The sequence below is a fragment of the Poecilia reticulata genome, linkage group LG15 (assembly GCF_000633615.1).
Source record: "Poecilia reticulata strain Guanapo linkage group LG15, Guppy_female_1.0+MT, whole genome shotgun sequence".
In the NCBI taxonomy this organism is placed as follows: Eukaryota; Metazoa; Chordata; class Actinopteri; order Cyprinodontiformes; family Poeciliidae; genus Poecilia; species Poecilia reticulata.
The window spans coordinates 15,936,700-15,957,995 of record NC_024345.1 but is presented as its reverse complement, the minus strand read 5'-3'; the positions used below and the strand labels follow the sequence as shown (position 1 = coordinate 15,957,995).

The 21,296-nt window shown below is 39.7% G+C and overlaps 1 protein-coding gene across 1 annotated transcript; it reads left to right on the top strand.

Moving 5' to 3' along the window:
• Positions 1 to 383: 383 nt before the first annotated feature.
• Positions 384 to 20,857, top strand: pdzd7a (PDZ domain containing 7a). The gene is made up of 16 exons (XM_008429569.2): positions 384 to 454; positions 810 to 1,561; positions 2,735 to 2,872; positions 2,998 to 3,172; positions 4,399 to 4,575; positions 4,831 to 4,978; positions 6,064 to 6,124; positions 6,982 to 7,509; positions 8,617 to 8,763; positions 9,546 to 9,706; positions 10,346 to 10,437; positions 10,529 to 10,620; positions 10,774 to 10,842; positions 11,493 to 12,143; positions 13,071 to 13,171; positions 15,743 to 20,857. Exons 2-16 carry the CDS (start codon positions 1,366 to 1,368, stop codon positions 15,902 to 15,904), a joined length of 2,898 nt encoding a protein of 965 aa, XP_008427791.1. The 5' UTR covers positions 384 to 454; positions 810 to 1,365; the 3' UTR covers positions 15,905 to 20,857.
• Positions 20,858 to 21,296: the final 439 nt, after the last annotated feature.

Genomic DNA, 21,296 nt, shown 5'->3' with positions numbered 1-21,296 from the left:
TATACAATGATAATAACCAGCATAAATAACTCCATATGTATTATTATTTATTTGAAACTTAAGAAATATTTTACAAATAATGAAATTACGAAGTTGGCCACTAGGTGGAGATGTTTATCCATCTTTCTAATACTTAAAACACAGTATATCAGTCTTTTGCCCTAAGGGGAAAAAAAAGACTCTCGAAATTGACATTAATAGCAAGGTTTACTTGGAGTCTAATTGGACATTCGTAAAAGTTACTTGAATGTATGTGCAACTAAAGCAGGCGACTTAATAATGACCGCACCGCTGGAGAGGCTTATGTAAAGAGCTTACACCTCTTAAGACAATAATGGTCACCTGGAGAACAAATGAGGTGGCACTAATTCTCCGGAGGTGTCCGCTAATGCGTCACTGAGGCGGACCACTGAGCGCCTGTCCGACCTCCTGCAGCACAACACGGACACCGCAGGTAAAACTGTCATGCTCTGTTCATTGTTTTGATTATGTTATTGTTTTCTCACGCCCCAGTAGGGATAACTTTAGACCGAAGCTGAAGTTTAACAGTATGACTTGCTGTGGTAAAGAGGTTGATATTAATAGGAAGCCATACGTTTGTGTTTGTGCGCCACCTCTGAGTCACTGTCCATGGTGCTGAATAAATACAAAAACAGGAGTTTAGTAAACATGAAATTTGATTGCATGTTAAGATGGTTCTGTAGAATTTTCTTCCACTACAAAATGTCCTTCCACTTATATACATCTACAGTTTGTAAGAGCACGTTTTTCATTTTAGACTTTAACTCCCCTCTCGTTTCCCACTTCAGGTTCACAGGTATCCATTTAATTAAACATGACCAGGAATCGCTGGGCACAGCCGACTTCTCTACAGACAGGCACAGCTTCTCTGGCTAACAGACTCTAGGATCAGAAATAAGATGGTATCAGAAGAGGTTTACAGAATTTTTTATTCTTTTTTTCTGGAAACATTCGGATCCCTTCCTGGAGTTTACAGGAACTCCAGGAAGGAGTTCCTGTAAAATAGTCAAGTGACTATTTTTCCCCCACCATTTTCAACTTGTAGGATGCAAGGTTATGTATTTGTCTGGCTTTCGTTCAGTTCTGAGTATCTGCTTGTTTACCACTTTTTCTAATTCATACTTGGAGTCTGGTAGAAGTCGCCAACTCCAGCCGCAGCCACTTTCAGAGTTCAGTTGAGGAGTTTGGATCTGTGGTTGGAAGCCACTCCACTTTTCCACCACCGCTGCTGCCCCTCTCCACCTTTCCCCCCCCAAGCCCGAGGCTGCACCTCCTCCTCCCGACAGGCGAAACTAGATATTCCGGTGCCTGGATGACGGAGAAAAGTTTTTCCAGGCCTACCCGATGGCTGGCTCATTTCACCATCCTGCCTGGAGCGAGATGACAAATGGAGGCGGGCACCCCCACTTCAGCAATGGAGGCCAGGGTGGGGGATCCCAAAGCACCACGCGCTACATGCTGAAGAAGCAGCAGCAGCGCCACAGACGCAGGTCCTCCTCTCCTATGGGCAGGGTCATTCTCATCAATGCACCTGTAGATGGTGAGCTCTAAACTTGGTAACTGATTACTAATAGCACTATTTGTGGGGCTGGAAGCCTATGGATTAGTCATGTCTGATTTAGTATAGTTTGAGTCAGAGTAACTCAGTACTAAAGATGATAGAGTTGAAGTTACTTCCAGGAATATTTTTTTTATCATCATCATCACCTTTAAAGATGCACCAGCACTTTAAAAGTGTTTTACTATTCATCAAATGCATTAGAATTAAGAAGTCCCATAATTTGTGTTCTAGAATTAGAATCTAGATAAAGACATGCTTTGATTAAAAAGAAAAAATAAATAATTGGGACAATCTTGTAATTCTTCTGTTAAGTTTAGCCTAAAATACAATCCGCTTCAAAGAAAGTGCAGCGCCTTTTTTTCACGTCTTAGAAAGAAAACAAATGGATTTGAAATTGAACATCTAAATCGAGGTTAGCAAGCAGAAAGTTTAAAGAAAAACAAAAAAATTGTGTCATCTAAGAAAAAACCTAATCATCTAATAAATTTACAGCCTTTTTTTTTATTTTTACTTTTTAAGACTAAAAACGGTTTTGGTAAATAAATCAATTTAAACTATCCACAGTCACATATAAGTTTTATGCATCAACAATGAATAGATAGTTGCTGCACTTTTTTTTTTTTTTTTAAAAAGAGGTCGTCAAATATTTGTTAGTGCTCACAGTTTTACCTATTATATTCTTATTTCTGGTACATAGATTAGATTTTACTTGCTTTCCCAAGCTTTTATGACTGTAAAACATAAATATATTTTCTTACTTTTCAGTCACACAAAACAATGAAATAACGGGGCATAGTGGTCATGAACCATTATTTAGAGAGGAAGACATGCTTGTGTTATTGACTTTTTCTGTGAAAAGTGCTTAATTTTTAAATAAAAGTTGTTTTTATTGCTGTTTGTTAATAACATTCCGCGCCACAGTTAGGCAAATTTTCCCTTTTCTTATAATTGACACAGAAATCAGGTTTCAGATCCCAGTTTTTCACTGTTCATCTGAGATCGACTCCAAGATGCACCGTACTGTCCTACTACACCAAGATCTTATTATACTCCTTATCTTATTTTTAACTTTACGTGTGTAGGGTTTTATCAATAGTTGGCGGTTTGACTGTGCAAACACGTACATCAGATTCATGTTGACTTTGTTTGCAGGAGGAGACGACAGTGAAGATATTCATACAGTGACAGTCAACAAGAGCCCAGACGGGCGTCTTGGCTTTAGTGTCCGTGGGGGATCCGAACATGGCCTCGGTATATTTGTTAGTAAGGTGGAGGATGACAGCACAGCAGGTATGGATTTAATGTGTCTACTGTGTTTAAAATTTTTTTTTTGTATTTACATCAAGTCGGGGTGTTTTGTTTACATGTGACATTTTACTCTTGTTTATCATGCTGAGTTTTATATGTGTCTGCAGCACAGGCTGGGCTCGCCGTGGGGGATAAGCTGGTGGAGGTGAATGGAGTCAGCCTGGAGAGCATCACCATGAGCAGCGCTGTGAAGGTCCTGACAGGAAACAACAGGCTGAGGATGGTGGTGAGGCGTGTAGGAAAGATCCCCGGCATCCGCTACTCCAAGGAGAAGACCACATGGTTAGACCACTGAGCTGCACTACACCGTAACACGAAGACTAGTCGTTAAATACGGTATTTGCAAGTTTATTTTTGTAATGCACTCTTTCAAAAGCGTCGCTGTACTTTGATTTTTTTTGTCACCTGAAAACCACAAACTTCTGTGTATTTATTGGGATTTTGAATAAAGGAGCGGGAAGTAGGGCCTGTTAGCTGGTGGGGGAAAAGAACTTTGTCGAACAAAAATCTGAAAAGTCCAGCTTACTTGTGTATTCTTCCCTCTATATTATAATACTTATTGAAAACAAATGGCTTCAGAAGCCTCCTAATTTGTGCCGAGAGCGTCTGTGACTGTGACTGCGACTCAGTTTAAATACATCTGTACTGTGAACGCCTCATAAATCTGGAGAAGCTGAAGAGATCTACAGCTTATGGGAGAATTTCTTTACAGGACTATTAGTGCATATTACAAATCTGACCTTCACAGAAGCGTAGAGCGACGTTTTTGACGTAAGAAAGACATAAAAAGCTCACTTCAATGTTAAGTCATGGCAATGCAGACGCAGCAAACAGAGGGAACAAGGTGCTCCGTTGAGATGGATGTTTCTGACCTATTTGCAAAAATATTATGTGTAGAGGTCAATCAACACTGCACAATCCCCTTAAACATGTGGTGGCACTGTCATGCTGTGGGGAGGAGTTAATGGGAATACTTACAATAAAGCAAAATCTGCAAAACATAAGAATAGTTATAAATATCACACTCTAGATCTACCGTCACATACCCCCAAAAGATTTACAGTCATGCTTGCAGTAAGGGGGAGACGCGGTTGCAGATCCCACCTTGTAGATTTTTACTTTGTAAAATGTTACAAAAAACGTTACATGTTCTTCAGTTCCCTCCAGTACATAATTATGCTCTACTTTCAGTTTGTCCATCATCTTAAGCGCTAAATGAGAAAAAAAGTTCAAGATGTAGGAATAGTTTTGTGAGTCACTTCAACCGTCTCCCTTGGTAATAGCACGTTTGCGCTTTTGTGTGGGTCTTTTATGTGAAGCTTATCACTTGTCTGGAGCTGACACTGGTTATCTCTCTTTTGGGATACACTGTATCTGGGTTTCATGTGGCAGCAGTGGATGGATTACTGCTGTGACCTTTATGGCTTTTTGATTAACTGATAGTGACGGACGTGAGTTTGGTGCATCGAGAGGAAAGCGGAGTATATATTTTGCGTATGTGTGCGTAGGGTGGATCTGATCCACAGAAGGATGGTGGTGGAGGAGAACGGTCGCACGCCGTCAGAGGCCAGCTCAGACGGCGCTCTCCGCCGGATCGTCCACCTCTTCACCACATCAGACGACTACTGTCTGGGCTTCAACATCAGAGGCGGCAAAGAGTTTGGACTTGGCATTTATGTCTCAAAGTATGAACTTCAAAAACCAAAAATTAATCATGTCTTTACAGCTGGACGTAAATCACTGATATATTCTAAATTGCTGGATTATTTTTAGATTGCTTTTCTGTATTACATCAAACCAACCATGACCCACTTGCAAAAAAACAACAACCCACAACTGTCTCAATTTACACTTAATTAATAATTTATCCTCAGTGTAAGCGCTACAGTTTGCTTATTCGTATATTTCTTAGCTTTTACATTTATGCGTTCTTTCTCCAGATTGGACCCAGGTGGGCTTGCAGAACAGCACGGCATCAAAATGGGAGATCAAATCCTTGCAGCAAATGGGGTGAGCTTTGAGGACATCACCCACAGCAATGCAGTGGAGGTCCTGAAGAGCCACACTCACGTCATGTTGACCATCAGGGTGAGACAAAAGCGTCCACATTATTATATTCATGTTGACAGCTCAGAACTGCTTTTCGCTCTCTGACATCAAGTCAGACTAGAATGTTTCTGTTTTAGACTTCTTAGTGTTGCCAAAGTTATTACTGTTAACTAAATAACAAAGTAATGACTCAGTGAATTGAACATATTAAAGCAACATCTCCACACAGCTGTCAGGAAGTCCGCGTGTCCAAACGCAGCAGCTGTTTAAACCCTAAAATATCCAGAAAGTTGTTAAAGTACGATTTTAGTTATTTTTTTGTTTGTTTGTTTGTTTTTACCACCACATTCCTACAGTATGTGCTATTTTATATAAATAATTCTTGTTTAAAAAGTAACAGCTGACTGAGCCTTTGAGTGCAAACACATGCTACATATTAGCAGCAAAACGCCGTCGCCTCTCGTTGAGCCGCCGCAGCAGAGCAGACGGCTGGCTCGCAGCCCTATGTTTCCCCATAAGTGTCTGGTTTTGTGTGTGCCCGTGTGTAAGACCACACCACTTAACCTGTGTCATTTTTGGATGACGGAATCATGTGCATGTGTGTAAACGGACGTGCGTGTGTCGCGCAGCGCGCGCTGACATGCATATGCGCGCCCTCTTAGCTCATTTTACTGCTCTGATCTCAGGTTGCATGTGTGAAAAACATCCAGGGACGACTTTCATTATTCAAAGGCCGCCTGGGATCAGGTTATAATCAACAGAAAACCTAATTTTATGGCTTCCTATTATCTTTTATTGGAGCTGTAGATCAGAGGCAGGCATAGGAGAGGATTAAGTTTAAATATTAAACTGTTTCACACCTGGGCATGAAGGGCTCATATGGAGATACGCCGTGACTGTTTTGACTTTTCCCTGTAGCTGTGCATTGTGGAGAAAAAACAGGTGATTTCTCAAACAGAAAGGACATTTTGATACAAAAACAATTACTGAAAAAAATGTAAACAACTACATCTTGGCTAATCCAAAAGCTTTGGGTTTCTAGTGTGTGTCATCAAGAACACCACACTTCAGAGGCATTAAGATTTCTAACATTTTATGCTTATTTATGTAAATATCTTTCACAGGAAGTTGGGAGATACCCCGCATACAAGGAGATGATGGCAGAGTATGGCTGGCTTGATAAATGTGAGTGAATTTTCCAAGATGAGTCTTTTTTTTAAGTTCGAAAGGTACTTTTATTCTGACAAATGAGCCTCATTGGGACACATATTCTAATTTACTGAGTATGACCGTAGGTTGTTTTTGGGAAAAGATACCGACTTCAGTATTTATGTCCAGAGTGTGGCCTGCCCTGAACAATATCATGAATATTTGATAAGATACTTCATTTTTTTTTGTTTTTATTTTCCCATGTTTGTTTGTGAAGCACCCTCTTGGATTCTGCTGCCTTGCAAAATTATTCATTCCCCTTGAATTTTTTCCTTACGTGTAAGATCAACTCAAAAGTTTTGAGGATGATTGAGAAGTGGAAGAGAAATTACATTCTGAAGAGTGTACCTTTTGTGATTTCCTTTTAACAATGACTTCTGCTATAAAAGCCAGATGTATAGAGTATATGTATAGAGTCAGATTTACATGGGAATCTCAAGTTTGTGTTAATAATATGGAAGATGTTAAGATGCTTTAACATGTCCCTTTAGGTTAGCCACATGTAGCAAGATTGCCCTTTATTTTATTCACGTTTCTTGGCAGCTCAGTGATCTGGAACGTATCACAATCTGACATCTGCTTTAAGATGCAGGGTCACTTTTTTAACCTTTGTCTTAAAGGTAAAAAATAAATAAACCTACTCCTACTCCATGTTGTTTTAAAAAGCTTACAGGATCATGTGGATATAAGGTTGTGATTCAAACAAGACATTTCCACTTCCCCATGAAGTGGGAATGACGTCACATGTGGCTTGATGAGAACAAACAACTGAGATACTCCAACCTTCAAAGCACTAATCTGGGATCCTTGTAATTATGGATTGTTTTCCACAGTAGCCAACGGCGGCCCCGCACTGTTCTCTCAGGGTTCAGACTCCAACTCCTCTGTGTCCTCGCTGTCCTCCAGCACGCCTGCCAGCTCCCTCAGCGGTCTCTCTCAGGTCCTTTTCCCTCCGGTTTTTCGCTCAGAGATGGTGGACGTGGCCATCTGCACAGAGGATCGCTCCAGACGTCAAAGCGGTGCAGAGCGGACAGCAGACACCGCCATACAGACTGACCCCCCAGCCTCGGACTTCATGGACTACTCTCCTCCTAACAGGCTGGACCCTGACCGGCTGGTCGGCACAGAAACCAGTCGGACCGTAGGGGAAACTATGCTGCTGAAGGACACGGTCATACGGGGGAAAGGTGAGGGGCCGAGGGACATGGGTGGGGCCAAAGAGTTGGGACGGGGCCGAGTGAGGACACCGTCTGCAGGGGAGAGGGACGTTGAAAAACAGTCGCCTAAAACAGAAGCCCTGATGGCCCTGAGCAAACCACGAAAGCCAATCCGACGTTCCCAGAGTCACATCACCATGTCAGGTGAGACCAGCACACTTCCAGAGACTGGACTAAAACCCTCTCGGCTTCTGACAAAAAAAATAAAAGCCTCAAATAAACGTGCATTTTAGATATTTATGGGGTTCTCCAGAGATTTTTGGTGAATATTTTAACAATCCACTGAAACTAAACACACAATACACGAGAGCATGGAAATGTTTCAGCTTTTTTCTACAGTTTGACACATTATCTTACTGGCAACAGCTTGGAGAGCAAGGCGAAGATGCACAAAGAAAAAGAACAAGAAACAAGTGAATAATTTTTCATATGCAGGACAGTGAGCTGACTTATGGGCCACAGCACTACAGAAAATGATCACAACAATAACTTAAAAGTTATTCTCTGAAATATGTATTTTAATTGTAATGGTAGAACCAGCCTGTTTAGACTGATGACACATCTGATCAGGTGAAATCCAGGTTTTATGACTGATGATTAAGATCCCTTCCAACATCTTGAGTCCTGCTTTCATTTCAGGAGCAAAGTGTGATTAATGTGACTGATTTACGCTCCAGGCAGAATTTGTCCAGGAGCCCGTAGGTTATCCAGACTCAAATTAATCACTGGCCTCTGTACTCGCTCTCTGTACCTTTGAAGAAGAACAAGGCTATGGCAAAATGCCCATACAATGGGCTCAACTGAGCTTTGCAGGCTCAGGTGAGTTATTAGCCTATCCCTTTTAATTCATCCAACCCACCTATCCCTTCAGGAGCTGCTGGATGCTGGAAGCAAAGAGATGCTTGTTATGCACCAAGGAGCATTTTATGGTGGTTCCCCCAATAATAAATTCAAGTTGGTGTTGCTTCAATTTATCAGTACAACTGTGTTCCTGATCACAGAGGCAGATTTACTGCACTGAACAGAGAAGCTGACTGCAATAAACATAAACATAGTGAATTTGCACAAAGGCTAGTAAAAATATTCACAATACAGCAAGAAGAATACCTTAAAGTTGGAGTTAATACCTATAAATGAGATGAGAGCCATTGTTGCAGAATGGAACAGATCAGCTCTTATGTAAGTAATTTCATTAAAAAAAACAACAAAACCCCCCCAACAAAAACACTGTTATCCCTCTTTCACATTTAGAGAAGAAGAAAAAAGGGCAACAGAAGCAGAAAGACTCAGCAGACGGTAAAACAAACCTGCAGCGCTCCAAAACCTTTGTCAACCTTTTCTTCAAGAAAGACCATAAAGACAAGAGTCGCTCGAGGTCTCCGTCTCATCATCCTAATGGTGAGCCTGATGTCACAGCCTCATTCTTTCGTCTCAGGTTTTCATTGTGGGAAAAAGAGCAACATTTTCAAGGACAGTTTTCAAATTTTTTTCTTAATCTTGAGAACTAAACGTAATAAAGTAAGAGTTTTGAGCCAATTGTAGGTACTTCACAAGTTGATCTAGCTTTTTTCCTGAGTCTTTGAACGACACTGCTTGATTTTTAATGCTCTTTGTATGTTCACATCTTGTTTGATACGTTATCGTTGCGTAATTTTTTTTGGTATCCCAATTAAGTAGCCGATTAGATTTCAGCGCAGCATGTGTGCCTTTACAGGGGCAATTTAGTAAATTAGAATATTATTAGAAAAGTAATTTATTTCAGCAACTCAACTCACTGAAACACATAGAGATTAATTATACACAGGCATATGTCTTTAAGCCTGTATATCTGTTAATTTTGATCTTTTTCTGCTTACAGCTAATGAAAACACACATCATTTCTTAGAGATTATAACATTACATCAGGCCAATAAAACACTTAGAGAAATGTAAGGCTAATGATAAATATGTTCAATTACTACTTAAAGGTTGTTGTTTTCAGAAGTTACATTTAAGAGGTCAAATGGGCCTCTTTGGAGAACACATTCCAATTTATTGGGATGCATCTGTATGAATGGCAGGGTGGTGTTTTGTGAATTGGTGATTTAATTCTGCTCTTTGATGTGTGGCACCTTATTTCCTACTTGGGACAAAAAAAAACAACAAAAAAAAAAACCTTGACTATTAAACTTCACTCCTAGAAAAAGAGCGAAGTCGTCCATTCCAGCTTTTTACTTCCCCGAGGGAATCCCGCGCCGGCAGCCCGCTGCCCCATCATGAGACGCTGCAGCATGTGGAGGACATGTCAAAGAGATTGCTCGGTCCAGACGAGGTTGCCGCTGTGATGAGACATTGTCGGCGGGTGAGCTGCTCGGCTAGAATTACCCATTAACAACCTCTTTTGTGTGTTTCTGGCTCTTAGAGATTTACCTGTAACATCAGCTGTTCCCTTTGTGAGCTGGAGTGTGTGGTGTTAGTCCCTGTGTCAGAGGTTGTTCCTCAGCGACAGACGTGTCTGGCAGCAGCTGGAACAAAAGATGGATTTGGCCTGTTGAATTACCGTCAAATAGCCTTCACAGAACAATACTTTAGTGTTTTTGAGGACATATAATCTGTGACAGTGACTTACCTCTTATCAAACTGATTAAAGACAAAAAAAATACGCAGTGTGGACTGTGAGGAAACACCTGGATGAGAGAATGTTAAAAATGAATGCAGCTAATTTGAACATGCTTCTGGAAATTTACTTTTCTCTGGAGGACATCCAGTGATATTCTCTCACTTATAGATCAAAGCAACGAAGGATATAAAACAAAACAGCAACCACAACTTGGGTTTTTTTCTTTTTGCTTTCTTGGCCCATTGTTGCTGTAAAAAAATTTAGAGACAAAATCTACCTAAATTTGCTGAATGTCTCCTAGAATATGTTTTAAATCTTAGTAATTCAATAACTGTCATTTGCTTTTCTTTTTTTTTTTTCTTTTTGTTCTCTTTCTTGCAGTTCTTGTCTGACAATGTGATTGAGGATTTGGTGCGCCCCCTGCTGGCAATCTTTGATCGGCCAGAGAAGCTGCTTTTGCTCAGAGAAATAAGGTAAGCTGCCATCCTCTCTCATCCCCGGTGCATCAGACACTGTGCAGCAAAAACAACATTGGCTGACAGGCTGTGATACTGTCTTCTGCAGAATGCTGATACCCACGACTGAGTTGGGTCGTTTTGACAGCCTGGTGATGCCGTTTGAGCTGGAAGCGTATGACATCCTCAAGAGTCGCTCTAGTAAGCAAGGATGATCTAAAAACCTCTCAGTTTTATTGTAGTCACTTCCTAAATATAGTGTGCTGCTTGTGCAGGTGAAAGAAAGCTCACTATGTAGAAAACTTCTATAATATAGCTAGGAAATGTGAATATTTTTTTGTTTATTTATTCCAGTACGCTCGCCGGCTCTTCGGTCACCTCGCAGTGGAACTCCTCGGCGTCACCTCATCACCCCAATCCCAGGTGTGTGATCTATTTCACTCTCGTCCTCTTTGTTCGTAGTCTTTCTCTTTGACTTTTGACTGATATTTTTTCATTTTTTACGAATATGGTACATACTTTAAAGACATGGTTTTTTTTTCTTTCATATTTATTTTATAAAACTGGAAACAGCTACACAAAGAGGTCATATTTCACTAAATATGAATGGTGTTTTACAATCAAACAGAAAACAACTGTGCATACCGTTATGCTCCCACTGGACTGCATTTCTGAAACAGATAAATCTACAAATAAACCTGTGCAAATTGGTCTTTAGTGGAAAAAAAGAGTGATTGTAGGCCATAAGGGCTGATTGAAAGGAAATTTGGCTCCAGCATGAGAGTTATGAGTAAAAGACAAGTAAACATGAAAACACAAAATGCGACATTTGCAATTAATGTAAACCAATTGAATAATATACGCATAAGTAGATCAATGCATTTTTTGTGAAACAATGGAAGGACATAGTTTTCTCAATATTGACCCTAGTGGTAGCAAATACACCTGAAACAGGTGAGGGTCAAAAAATATAATCCTGATGCACTCCAAAAGTAAGACAGACTGGGTAGTAGCCATTCTCAATGAACATATTTCCTTTTTGAACTATTTTTATTGTGATTCTGCTTTCCCAGACTACAGAGGTGGATTTCACCTCCAGCCAGTTCACGACACACACCAGGAGCGTCAGCTGATCGAGGACTTTGAGAGACTTCGTGTGGCCAGCCAACATACAGGTCACCTGCCACCCTCCCGGGCCTTCACCCCTCTGCTGGATGTGCCCGTCGATAACTATGCGTCTTCCGTTGCGCGCTCACGCACCCCGAGCCCCAGTCACAGTTTGCTCCTCTCTGGGTCTCCTCACAACACCCAGCCTGGACGTCAACCTCACCGCTCCCCGAACAGGAGAGAGAACGGGACGCCGAGATACGACCAGGTGTCCTTGCTGTCTGTGTCAGACCGTGGAGACGCTGCTCCTGAGCGTGGGAGATCACCTGTGCGGAGCAGCCATGGTAGAGGGAGGAGGGAGGGGAGTCCTGACAGCATATATAACAGACAGGACGGCTACACTGAGGTCAGTGTGCAGGTTCCCTCACAGCGGAGAGGGAGAACTCCTCTAGCTGATGTGTTTGATCCCCAGAGAGAGAGAAGCCCCTCCTCGGGCCGAGGGAGTGGCCCGCAGGTAAACGGACACTTTCAAAATGGTCAAGAAAGGAGAGGAACTTTACCAGCTGAGGAGTATGAAATCACGACACTGACCATCTCCAAGGCCAAGCAATCGCTAGGTAAGAACAACTTATGACAGATTCATGTGAAGACAATTGCAGTGCCAGTATCTGAAAAAGGCATTTAACTTGGGTAAGCTTGGTTCATGTGGCTGGGAAGAAGAAGGCAAAATTTAAAAGCAATTATGGTGAGAAAAGGCCTCACCTGATAAGAAAAAAAACAACTCTTTTTTTGTTTTTGCCAACATTAGATTGCCAACATTACTTAGAACAGACACGAAGAAACAGCATTACTGAAGCAAAAAAGTGCTAAAGAACCACAGAAGCACAATGACAACCGAAAGTGATGAAGAAATAAATGTAGCAAGTCAACAAGGGAGCACAGAAAAGATGAAACCTACAAAATCAGAAATAAAACACACAAACAAACAAAAGGAGAATGACTCTAAAAGAGCTGCTGGTTATTTTTGCCTTTTGTTTTCTTTGCGCTCATGTGGTTCACATTGTTTCTTGCTTGTCTTTTTGGGTACAAAAAGTTACTGTCTGCCGTGGGACGTTTTATATCCAAAGTAACTTTCTGTAGATGTGATTATGTAATTCTAACAAATAAAATGTTTCTGCAGGAGGTCACTCAGAGTTGGATCTGATCAGGAGTTTTAATCGGTCATGATCAAAAAGAGAATTTAATGGGTGCAATGTGAAATATTCCTAAAGAAAAACTGCAAATAAATTGAATTTAACATCATAGCATTAAAATATTTATCTCAAGGTTTCATCAAAGATATTGAAAAAAAAAGCTGTTTTGCAACAGTTAGAAATAAAGAAGACTGGGACAGAGCTATGGAAATGAATTTGGTGTTTTAAATCTTATCTGGTCCCGTCCATTGATGGACGGTTGCGTGTCAGAGCCAAAGGTCACATTCACCAATTTACAAAAAGTCTGGTATTACCCTACTTTTTTATTACTTTATGTGTGTATTTTTACAGGCATTAGCATCTCTGGGGGTATCGAGTCTAAGATCCAGCCTGTAATAAAGATTGAGAAAATATTTCCAGGAGGAGCTGCATCTACAAATGAGGCTCTGAAGGTGAGCGTCTACTAGCATGTTATTTTATCAATATTTATTGATGTATTTTTTTGCTTTGACTTCAAAGCTAGATTTTCATCCCTCTTAGCACAGACCTGAAGAAACATTTTCAAAGTAGTTAACATATTTTCCACCTTCCCACCAGATATTACACAGATATTAACCCCATTTTTAACACATCAGTCGTCCATCTTGACTCAAGCGTGTTATCAGATCTCTGCTCTGTGGCTTTGAGCTGAAGGAGGTATTAGCTGATGTTAAAAGTGTGCAGTGAGGAGAAGATGAGTGGAGAGCCATCTCAGGTAGCGCATCGTCTCTATTATTAATGAGGAACATGGTTGCTGCTCTGCTAATGTATTGGTAATATATTGCCTGCACAGTTGCTTAATAGTGGCTGATGATCTTGGTCAGACTCCCTTTAAGCACCTGATACACCAAGTCTTTAACTAAAGGTCACTTAGCATGCATGTGAAGAAACTAAACATGAGAGAGTTGGAGCATGGGAAGGCGTTTCCTATTACAAAAACTATAAAGGAATGTTTCAACTTCATTCCTGCTGCCTCTTTACGTGCGAGCATGAATGTGAATCCATAGTAAGAGCGAAACCTTTCCATTCTTGAAAGAGGAAGGGGACAATCTGAAATGTCTGTTGTCTGCTTATAAGAAATATAGTTTAAATTGTATTCACCAAAACAGTCAATCAGCTTAATATGGATTTAAAGAAGCCCAAAGTACGCCAAAAACTTTAGAGTGATATTATTCACAAGCTTGTTAACCAACAGAACGTTTCAGTGACTGCCATCCCTTTTTTTTTTGGCCATCACTAAAAACAGACAGCTTGTTGGCTACTTGGTCCTGACAGAGATAAAAGTCTCTGTGGTCCATATTATCTGTTTTTTCCACCTCACACCTCACAGCTTGGCAAGTCAACTAGTTCTATTATTAGCCGCATGGTTCAATCCTGCCTCCTTCCTCTCTGGAAAAGGAAGTAACACCTGCGTAGTACAGGGTTAGCACGTGTAATGTTCCTTCGTGTGATTGAGCCATCACACACTACATTTCCAAAAGTAATCATTCAGCCATATAAAAATAACGCATTTAGGTATTTCAATTAGTCTTGTGACCAACGGTGGATAAAATCCAGCAGCTATGTACGCAGACCAATGGGTCACTTTCAGTAGCTCAGTAAAGTCTAGCAGGGCGCCTAAATATAATCCCAACTCCTAACTAAATGTTCCACAGACAACTGTTATATAAAATGGAAATGACTGGGAATGACAGCAACATCCAAACCTTCACATTAGGTCTAAAAGAATGTGTGGAAATCTTAATGGAAAGGCTTTCCATGGCTGAACAGCTGCATCCTAATCTTACATCAGTTATTCTGCAAAAATGCCGTTTCTTCAAAACAAACTTTTTTTCACAACCACCATAGAATATTTGTTTAGATTTTTACATCACAAAAGAAAAAAAAAAGTTTAGTGTTTAGGTTTGATACATTTCCGGTCATTCCTTTTATTTTTGAAAATTACTTAAATGACTTTAAATTACTTAAAACACACAGCAGAATATTCCTTACACTATTAGCGTCATTTTGTGTTGACATGTGATGCATATTACATAAAAGTGTCTTTGGAAAAACAGTGAGAGCTTTTTTCTTTTTTTTAAATGATCTTTTCATTAAAAACATTGCTCAAATCTAACAGTTTTTAAGAGCCACAGTGGAGAATCTGAAGAGCCACTTCAGGGAAAACATGCAGCATTTTTGGCAAGTTGTGGTATGTGTTGCCCTCTGTCTGTTAAAAGAGGAAATCTCATCCAGCTCTAAAGAGGATGGGGAAGATTAAAATGTGATCAGTGTAATTCAGATTTTTTTAAAAATAGTTCGAAAAAAAAAAAAACTGGAGAAAAGGACTTTTAAGCTCTATTGGTTAAATTTAGCTAAATCGTTTCATGGAGAGCTTGTGAACATCAGACTGTGGTTTGTGGCAGGGATCAAATTAGGGCAGGACAGATGCAATAGCTTACATAAACCTTAGATATATATATACAGACTTGATGTGATTAGATAGGCATCTAATAAATCGAAAAGGGAAAGAGAAAACAGATCTGATTGCTCGTAACAATAGCCTTTGTGCTGTTGTGCGTTTGTGTAACGTCGGTGCTAGCCTTCGCCGAGGCAGTGCGCGCGAGGCAGGTGCATCCTCAGCAAACACCGTTGACATCAGAGGAAGTTCCTCTGCTCAGGGCTCAGAAGATTTGCAGCCGTCTCCTCACATCCTGCAGGAAACTGTACAAATGCTCTCTAACCGTGCGTGCATGTGCAGGTGTTTGGGGATTGTTGTTTTCTTTCACTGACCTTGTGCTGAAGAGGAAACTTTAAAATATACATGCAGTCATGGTGTGAACATTTAAAATAAAGAGAGTCTCTAGAGTTTCTTTGCCATTAATTATTTTGTCAGAATTTTTTTAATTTTTGGGGGGAGAATACAGACTTCTATAGAGTTAGGAGGAAAAAAAATCAAAAGAGACTTTAAACGTTCTTAAAATATCATGGTTGTGCATTTACAGGCAGGGTACGAGCTGATGTCCGTCGACGGCGAGAGTCTGCAGGGAGTGACTCATCAGCATGCTGTGGACGTCATCCGCCGTGCCTTCAGCAACAAGGCCAAAGACCCGATGGTTTTCGTGGTCAAGGTCCCGAAGGTTCCCCTGTTCCCCCCGGAGCTGTGAGACCTGCTGAGTAAGACGCTGTACGCCTCGCCAGCAGACTGCTGCCGAAGCATAAAAGACAGTGAAACCTGCAACTCCTGACAGAAACAAAGTGAATCTAGATTGTAGTAAAGTTTGTTAGAAACCCTTTTTTTGCCACATCGACATGTGAGACAAAAGTCCAACATGTGTAACTTTTATAACATTTTACTAAATGCATTCGCTATAGATGTTTTTTTTTTTTTTTTTATAAAGTATGGTTCATGATGAGATTATTTGATTCATGCTGATGCTCTTGGTTGACTGTGCCACTGTTCCAACAGGCCTATCCGTGACCTCAGCACTGTCTGATAGTGGACTGCACTTTACTCTCCTCAGCCCAGCAGCCCTCGCAAAAAAAAAAAAAAAAAAAAACGCCAGACGGAGATTATCCCGGCTTGTGTTATGAGATTTATAGATTCATATCCAGATTAAATTCCTGTATTATGTCAAAACTGAGAGTTTGATTTTAGTGGATGTCTGGGATAATTAAAATGTTCCACTCTGTATTTTTATGCACTTTTTTTTCTGTTTTGGCAGAAATTTTTGTGCTTTGAAGCAATCCGCCACTTTAGAGGCTTAATTACGGCTCACTTTGGTCAAAGCTTATGCAGGCATAATAAGAATAAGGAAATCACATCGCAGAGGGAAGGCAGCACTTGGACGCTGGTGGTATGGTTTAAATCAGAGCAAGGGAGCTCAGATAAGAGCCGGAGGATGTGCTGTGCATAGTGCCTTATTTCTGTAGAAGAGCAGCAGTGGGAGGAGAACGCTGATAAAGTATTACTCATAAGCGGTTCTGAGGTGAAGGCTTTATGACCGCAGATGTGGTAGAAATGCAAGGGTGTAACTCGTGTGTCAATGTTTTTGAGTTGCTACAAAAGTAGTTTTTAAAACTCCATTTTCAATATTTCTCTGACCTTAAACCATTTTTTTTAAACATGTCCTTTACAGAAATAAAGAAATAAAGCACCACTAGGGGTACTGTAAGATATGTGATGTTTGAACTACTAACACTGATGCCTATTAAGACTGCACAGGAAGTCTGTAATATTAGATCATATTTCTCAACAACATATAGTTTTGTGCTGACACAAAATAACATTTAAGAGGGTTGGAAAAATCTCAAGCACAACTATACAGCAGACTTTAAAGCATATTTAGGACGCTTTATGCATTTTGTTTGTTTTCCAGGTAACAGAAACAATTACTCCAGTCATTTTTACGGTGTGACCACTTGCTCTTTAATTAAAAACACTGTAATTTGTACATGTATTATACACATAAAAATATACACAAACAGCTACATACAATATGAATTAATGACAACACACAGAAAGTAGAAATACAAAAAAAATGCTCACAAAAGGATGAAAAATGCCACAAAAATGTAAAAACAACAAAAAAAACCCCAACCAAACAGAAATGTTACGTTGCTTTGGTCTAGTCACAGTGGCTACATTGGAAAATAGATATTTTGTCTAAATAAAAGACATTGACACTCTGTTATACTGCTTGGTGTTTTACATATTTACACAGAAGATAGTCATGTTACTTTGAAGCCGAGATATGAGAAAACGTTTAAGTGTGTGAGTCAGAAGCATCCTGTGCTTGTTTGCTGTGCAGATGTGCTGATTAACAGTCTACGTCTAGTTACAGTGAATGTGGCAGAACTGAGCTACTTCCCATAGGAATGTATACGCAGTGCTTAATGCTCTAGACTATTTCATGATCCCCCATGAAAGTGGCGATAACGTGCAACGTACTGAAATATGACTGTAAAATAAAACTTTCTAGGCTTGCAATCGCAAGTCCATTTCTCAAAATAACAACAATCTAATTTGTCTTCTAAGCAAATGGCATGACAAAACGCAAAAGGGAGGTCATGACTAGTATGACTGGAAATCAACTTAAGGACAGCTCAGAGTAGTGAGGATAAAAAGGCAAAGATGAGCAGAAACGCATAAAAAGAAAACTCCCCTCGGTTTCATGCCCTGCTTTTCAGCAAGCTCGCTCATCAGAATGCAAGATTTTTCAACACAGATTATATAATGTAAACATTAACTTGTCATGCATTACAGTATTAGGTGCACGCGTTCTCTCTGCAGATACTTCCGTTTGCAACTCATCCATCAACTGAAACATTGGCATATGGTCGACATCAATCCACACCAGTATTACAGCAAAATATATCCAGGTGCTACATATATATAAAAAATATACAACTTTTCCTCCATTATACAAGATTCCCATGTATCAATACTATATTATTCCTTAATATAGACTCTTTGCAAAATAAAAGTTCTCAGCAGCCCTATATCTCTATGCTCAGTGTCACACACAGCCCTGTATTTACTGTGAGAATGTTTCCACGCTCCATGAAAAAGCCTGCTGGCTTTGAACGCAGCAGGAACAAACTCTCACCTCACCTGAGCCGGCTTCTTCTGAAAGGGCCTGCAAACAAAGACCTGCAAACATGCCGCTTCCATCTCCTTTAGCATTCAGTGAAAATAATCAAGCTAAATATCAGGAACACAAATGACTTAAACATTTTTTTTTTTTTGGCTTCGCTAGTACTGATATCTAGGAAACTAAAAAAGCGCTGAAGTTTACATACACTCATCATGAGCATGAAAGTTTTATTGTGTCACTGATTCATTGAAAACATTATTTTGGTGTGGTGGGATGATTTTTATGATCATTGCTCCTATAAATCTTACAAAAACAAGATGTATTTTTGTAAGATAAGTTTAAATGTTACTCTGGTTGATCCATTCCAAAATCAGTTCTGATTTAAGTTCAGGATCAATGTCTTGTTGAAGCACAAACATTGGAAATTCAATTCACGCCTTTTGTGATTGTGGTCAAACAGCTCAGCCTTTGTCCCATTTTATCACAAAACGTCCCTCGAGGTGAGCAAATAATGTAATGTTTTCAAAATGTAAAAAAGCCAAAAGATAATATTTTGTCAACAATGTTGATATTTCATTTCTTGAGATTTAGTGCATTCCAATAAGAGAGCTAAATGCATTTCACAGTAATTGATTTAATATTCCTTCATACGTTAATATATATATCTATATAAATAATATTCTACATAAAGATTTTTCAATAGATAATCCTCAAGTAGAATCTCATGACCTTAATTAGGTAAGAGTGCTGCATGTTGTGCATACTTGAAAAATGAATGTGACTATTATGCCAAGTAATACACTTATCTGATGAGTAAAAAAGAAATATAGCCCTATTATGCACATATTATGCATATTATTAATGTATTTTTAAAATAATTTCCTAAAATGTTAGAACAATAACATGTTATTCACCAGCTGTTACATTAATGGCTTGATTACATTTAGAAGTGAAAAAAATCTGTTGTGTTATTGGCAGCTGTTAAATTATCAATCACTATTATTGGTCACTACATTCCCCGAAAACACAACAAAACTGGTTTAGGGATAATAAAAAGTAGGGAAACAATAAAGCACACAATTCTACTGAACAACTCTACTGAAAGTGTATGCACTAGGCTTTAAAAGCTGATATGTGAGGACACAATTCAAATTAAATAAATTATAATTATATTGATCATATCTCCAACCAGAATTATGTCAAAAGCTTGTTGGTCATTACAAAAAAAAACAGGAGTGAAGCGGAGCTCGCCAAGGGACATTTATCTAAATATTAGTAGGGAAGTATATACATATTTGAATGTTTATGTATAACTTTGAAGCTGTGCAGATTAAAGAAAACATTAATTTAATTCAAATTTGCAGAACCAATTATTATATTTTTTTCCTAATGCATTGTTTTTGGTGAAACTATTTAATCTTGAAAAAGATAACGGTTCAAACGAATAATCATTAAAAGAACTAAGTTAGCGTGACATTCACACCGATAATGAGTGTGTGTAAACTCTTGACCTGCACTGTGGGAGTCACAGAGACAAGAAAGAAATCCAAAACAGAAACTACAGGCATGTAGTAAATCTTCGATGCCGCACAAGATTGCAATCCTGCACTTTTGATACTGGCTTGGATTTGGTTTCACCCTGGTGCTAATGGCTGAGATAGATAAAAATAGCTAACAATGAAGCAGAAAGTTGGAACTGGGAGAAAAACAAAGAAAAAAAGAGAAATCTTTACAAACCCCGCTGATATCTGCCATACTTCACCTCTTCCCTCAAGCTAAATACGGGCTCGCTACATCGTCTGAACAGGTTTTATGAGGCACAGTATGACTAAAAAACATGAGTTCAAAGTGAAAAGCTAGCTTTTACTGGATCCTGGAGTCTTGGTGGGAAGCAACAGAGTGAGATGTCCACAAGTAAATAAACTACGAGATCAAACATCAAAGTCAAGCTTAGTTGGTATCACTTTTCAGCATAATCCCAGACAAAAAGAGAACTGGAAATCTTGGGTAAAAATCATGCCATCGTTTCTCTCGGTGAGCTGAGCAGAGCAGAGCAGAGATGAGTTATTATGTTGCTTCTCTCTGAAAACTCAGGTCACCACACATGTGCTATAATAACACAAACTGCAGCCAAAATGCCTAAATTACAACAACATGTCTTCTAACTTATTTACAGGTTGGTGGTAAATGAGGAATCCAAACTGTCAATGCTGTGAAGATTTTTTTTTTTTTTTTTTTTGGGGGGCGCCGTCGTTTAGATTGGTCACTGCTTACTGAGCTGCTGTGTTGACGCCTGAATATACTGTACATGCTGGTGGCCAGGTGTTTTATATTGCAAGCAGCCAAGAAGATTAAGTGCATGATCATGAGATTTTTATGTAGGGAATATTTATATATATATATATTTAAGTTTTTTTTGCTTTAGGTTCCTGTTTAATTTAAATACCCTGATTTGAAGATATTCTGAGAATGACACGCTCCTCAATGCTTTTGGTCTCAGAAAGAATGCAGTCTTTGTGCTGGCTTTGTAGAGGTAAAAACCTAATAGAAACAGGAGATGCCAGCAGATGAACTAGTGGGGAGCATCTGTGTTAACACGGACTAACAAATGCACCTTTGGGAGATGTTCCCTTTTTAACAGTGTTCGGAGCTCGGTCTGCGCTCCATGTAACACCACATTGAAGCTAGTACAGCATTTGGTCCACAGTTCAGTGTTTGGTTTCCATCTTCAGGAACTTTAGTGAGTTTTCTCCATGTTGTGTGTGTGTGTGTGTCTAGATCTCAGTGGCAGTGATTTCCTCAAAGTGGATGTCGTTGCTGCCGCTGCGGACCTCGTAGTCCTCCATGTCCCTGTTCTCCAGCTCCAGACTCAGCTCCCTCATCACTCGCTCTAGATCACGGTTACGGCGATACATCTGGATGTAGTTCTGCTGCAGCTGCTTTTGGTAGCGGATTACCTGGG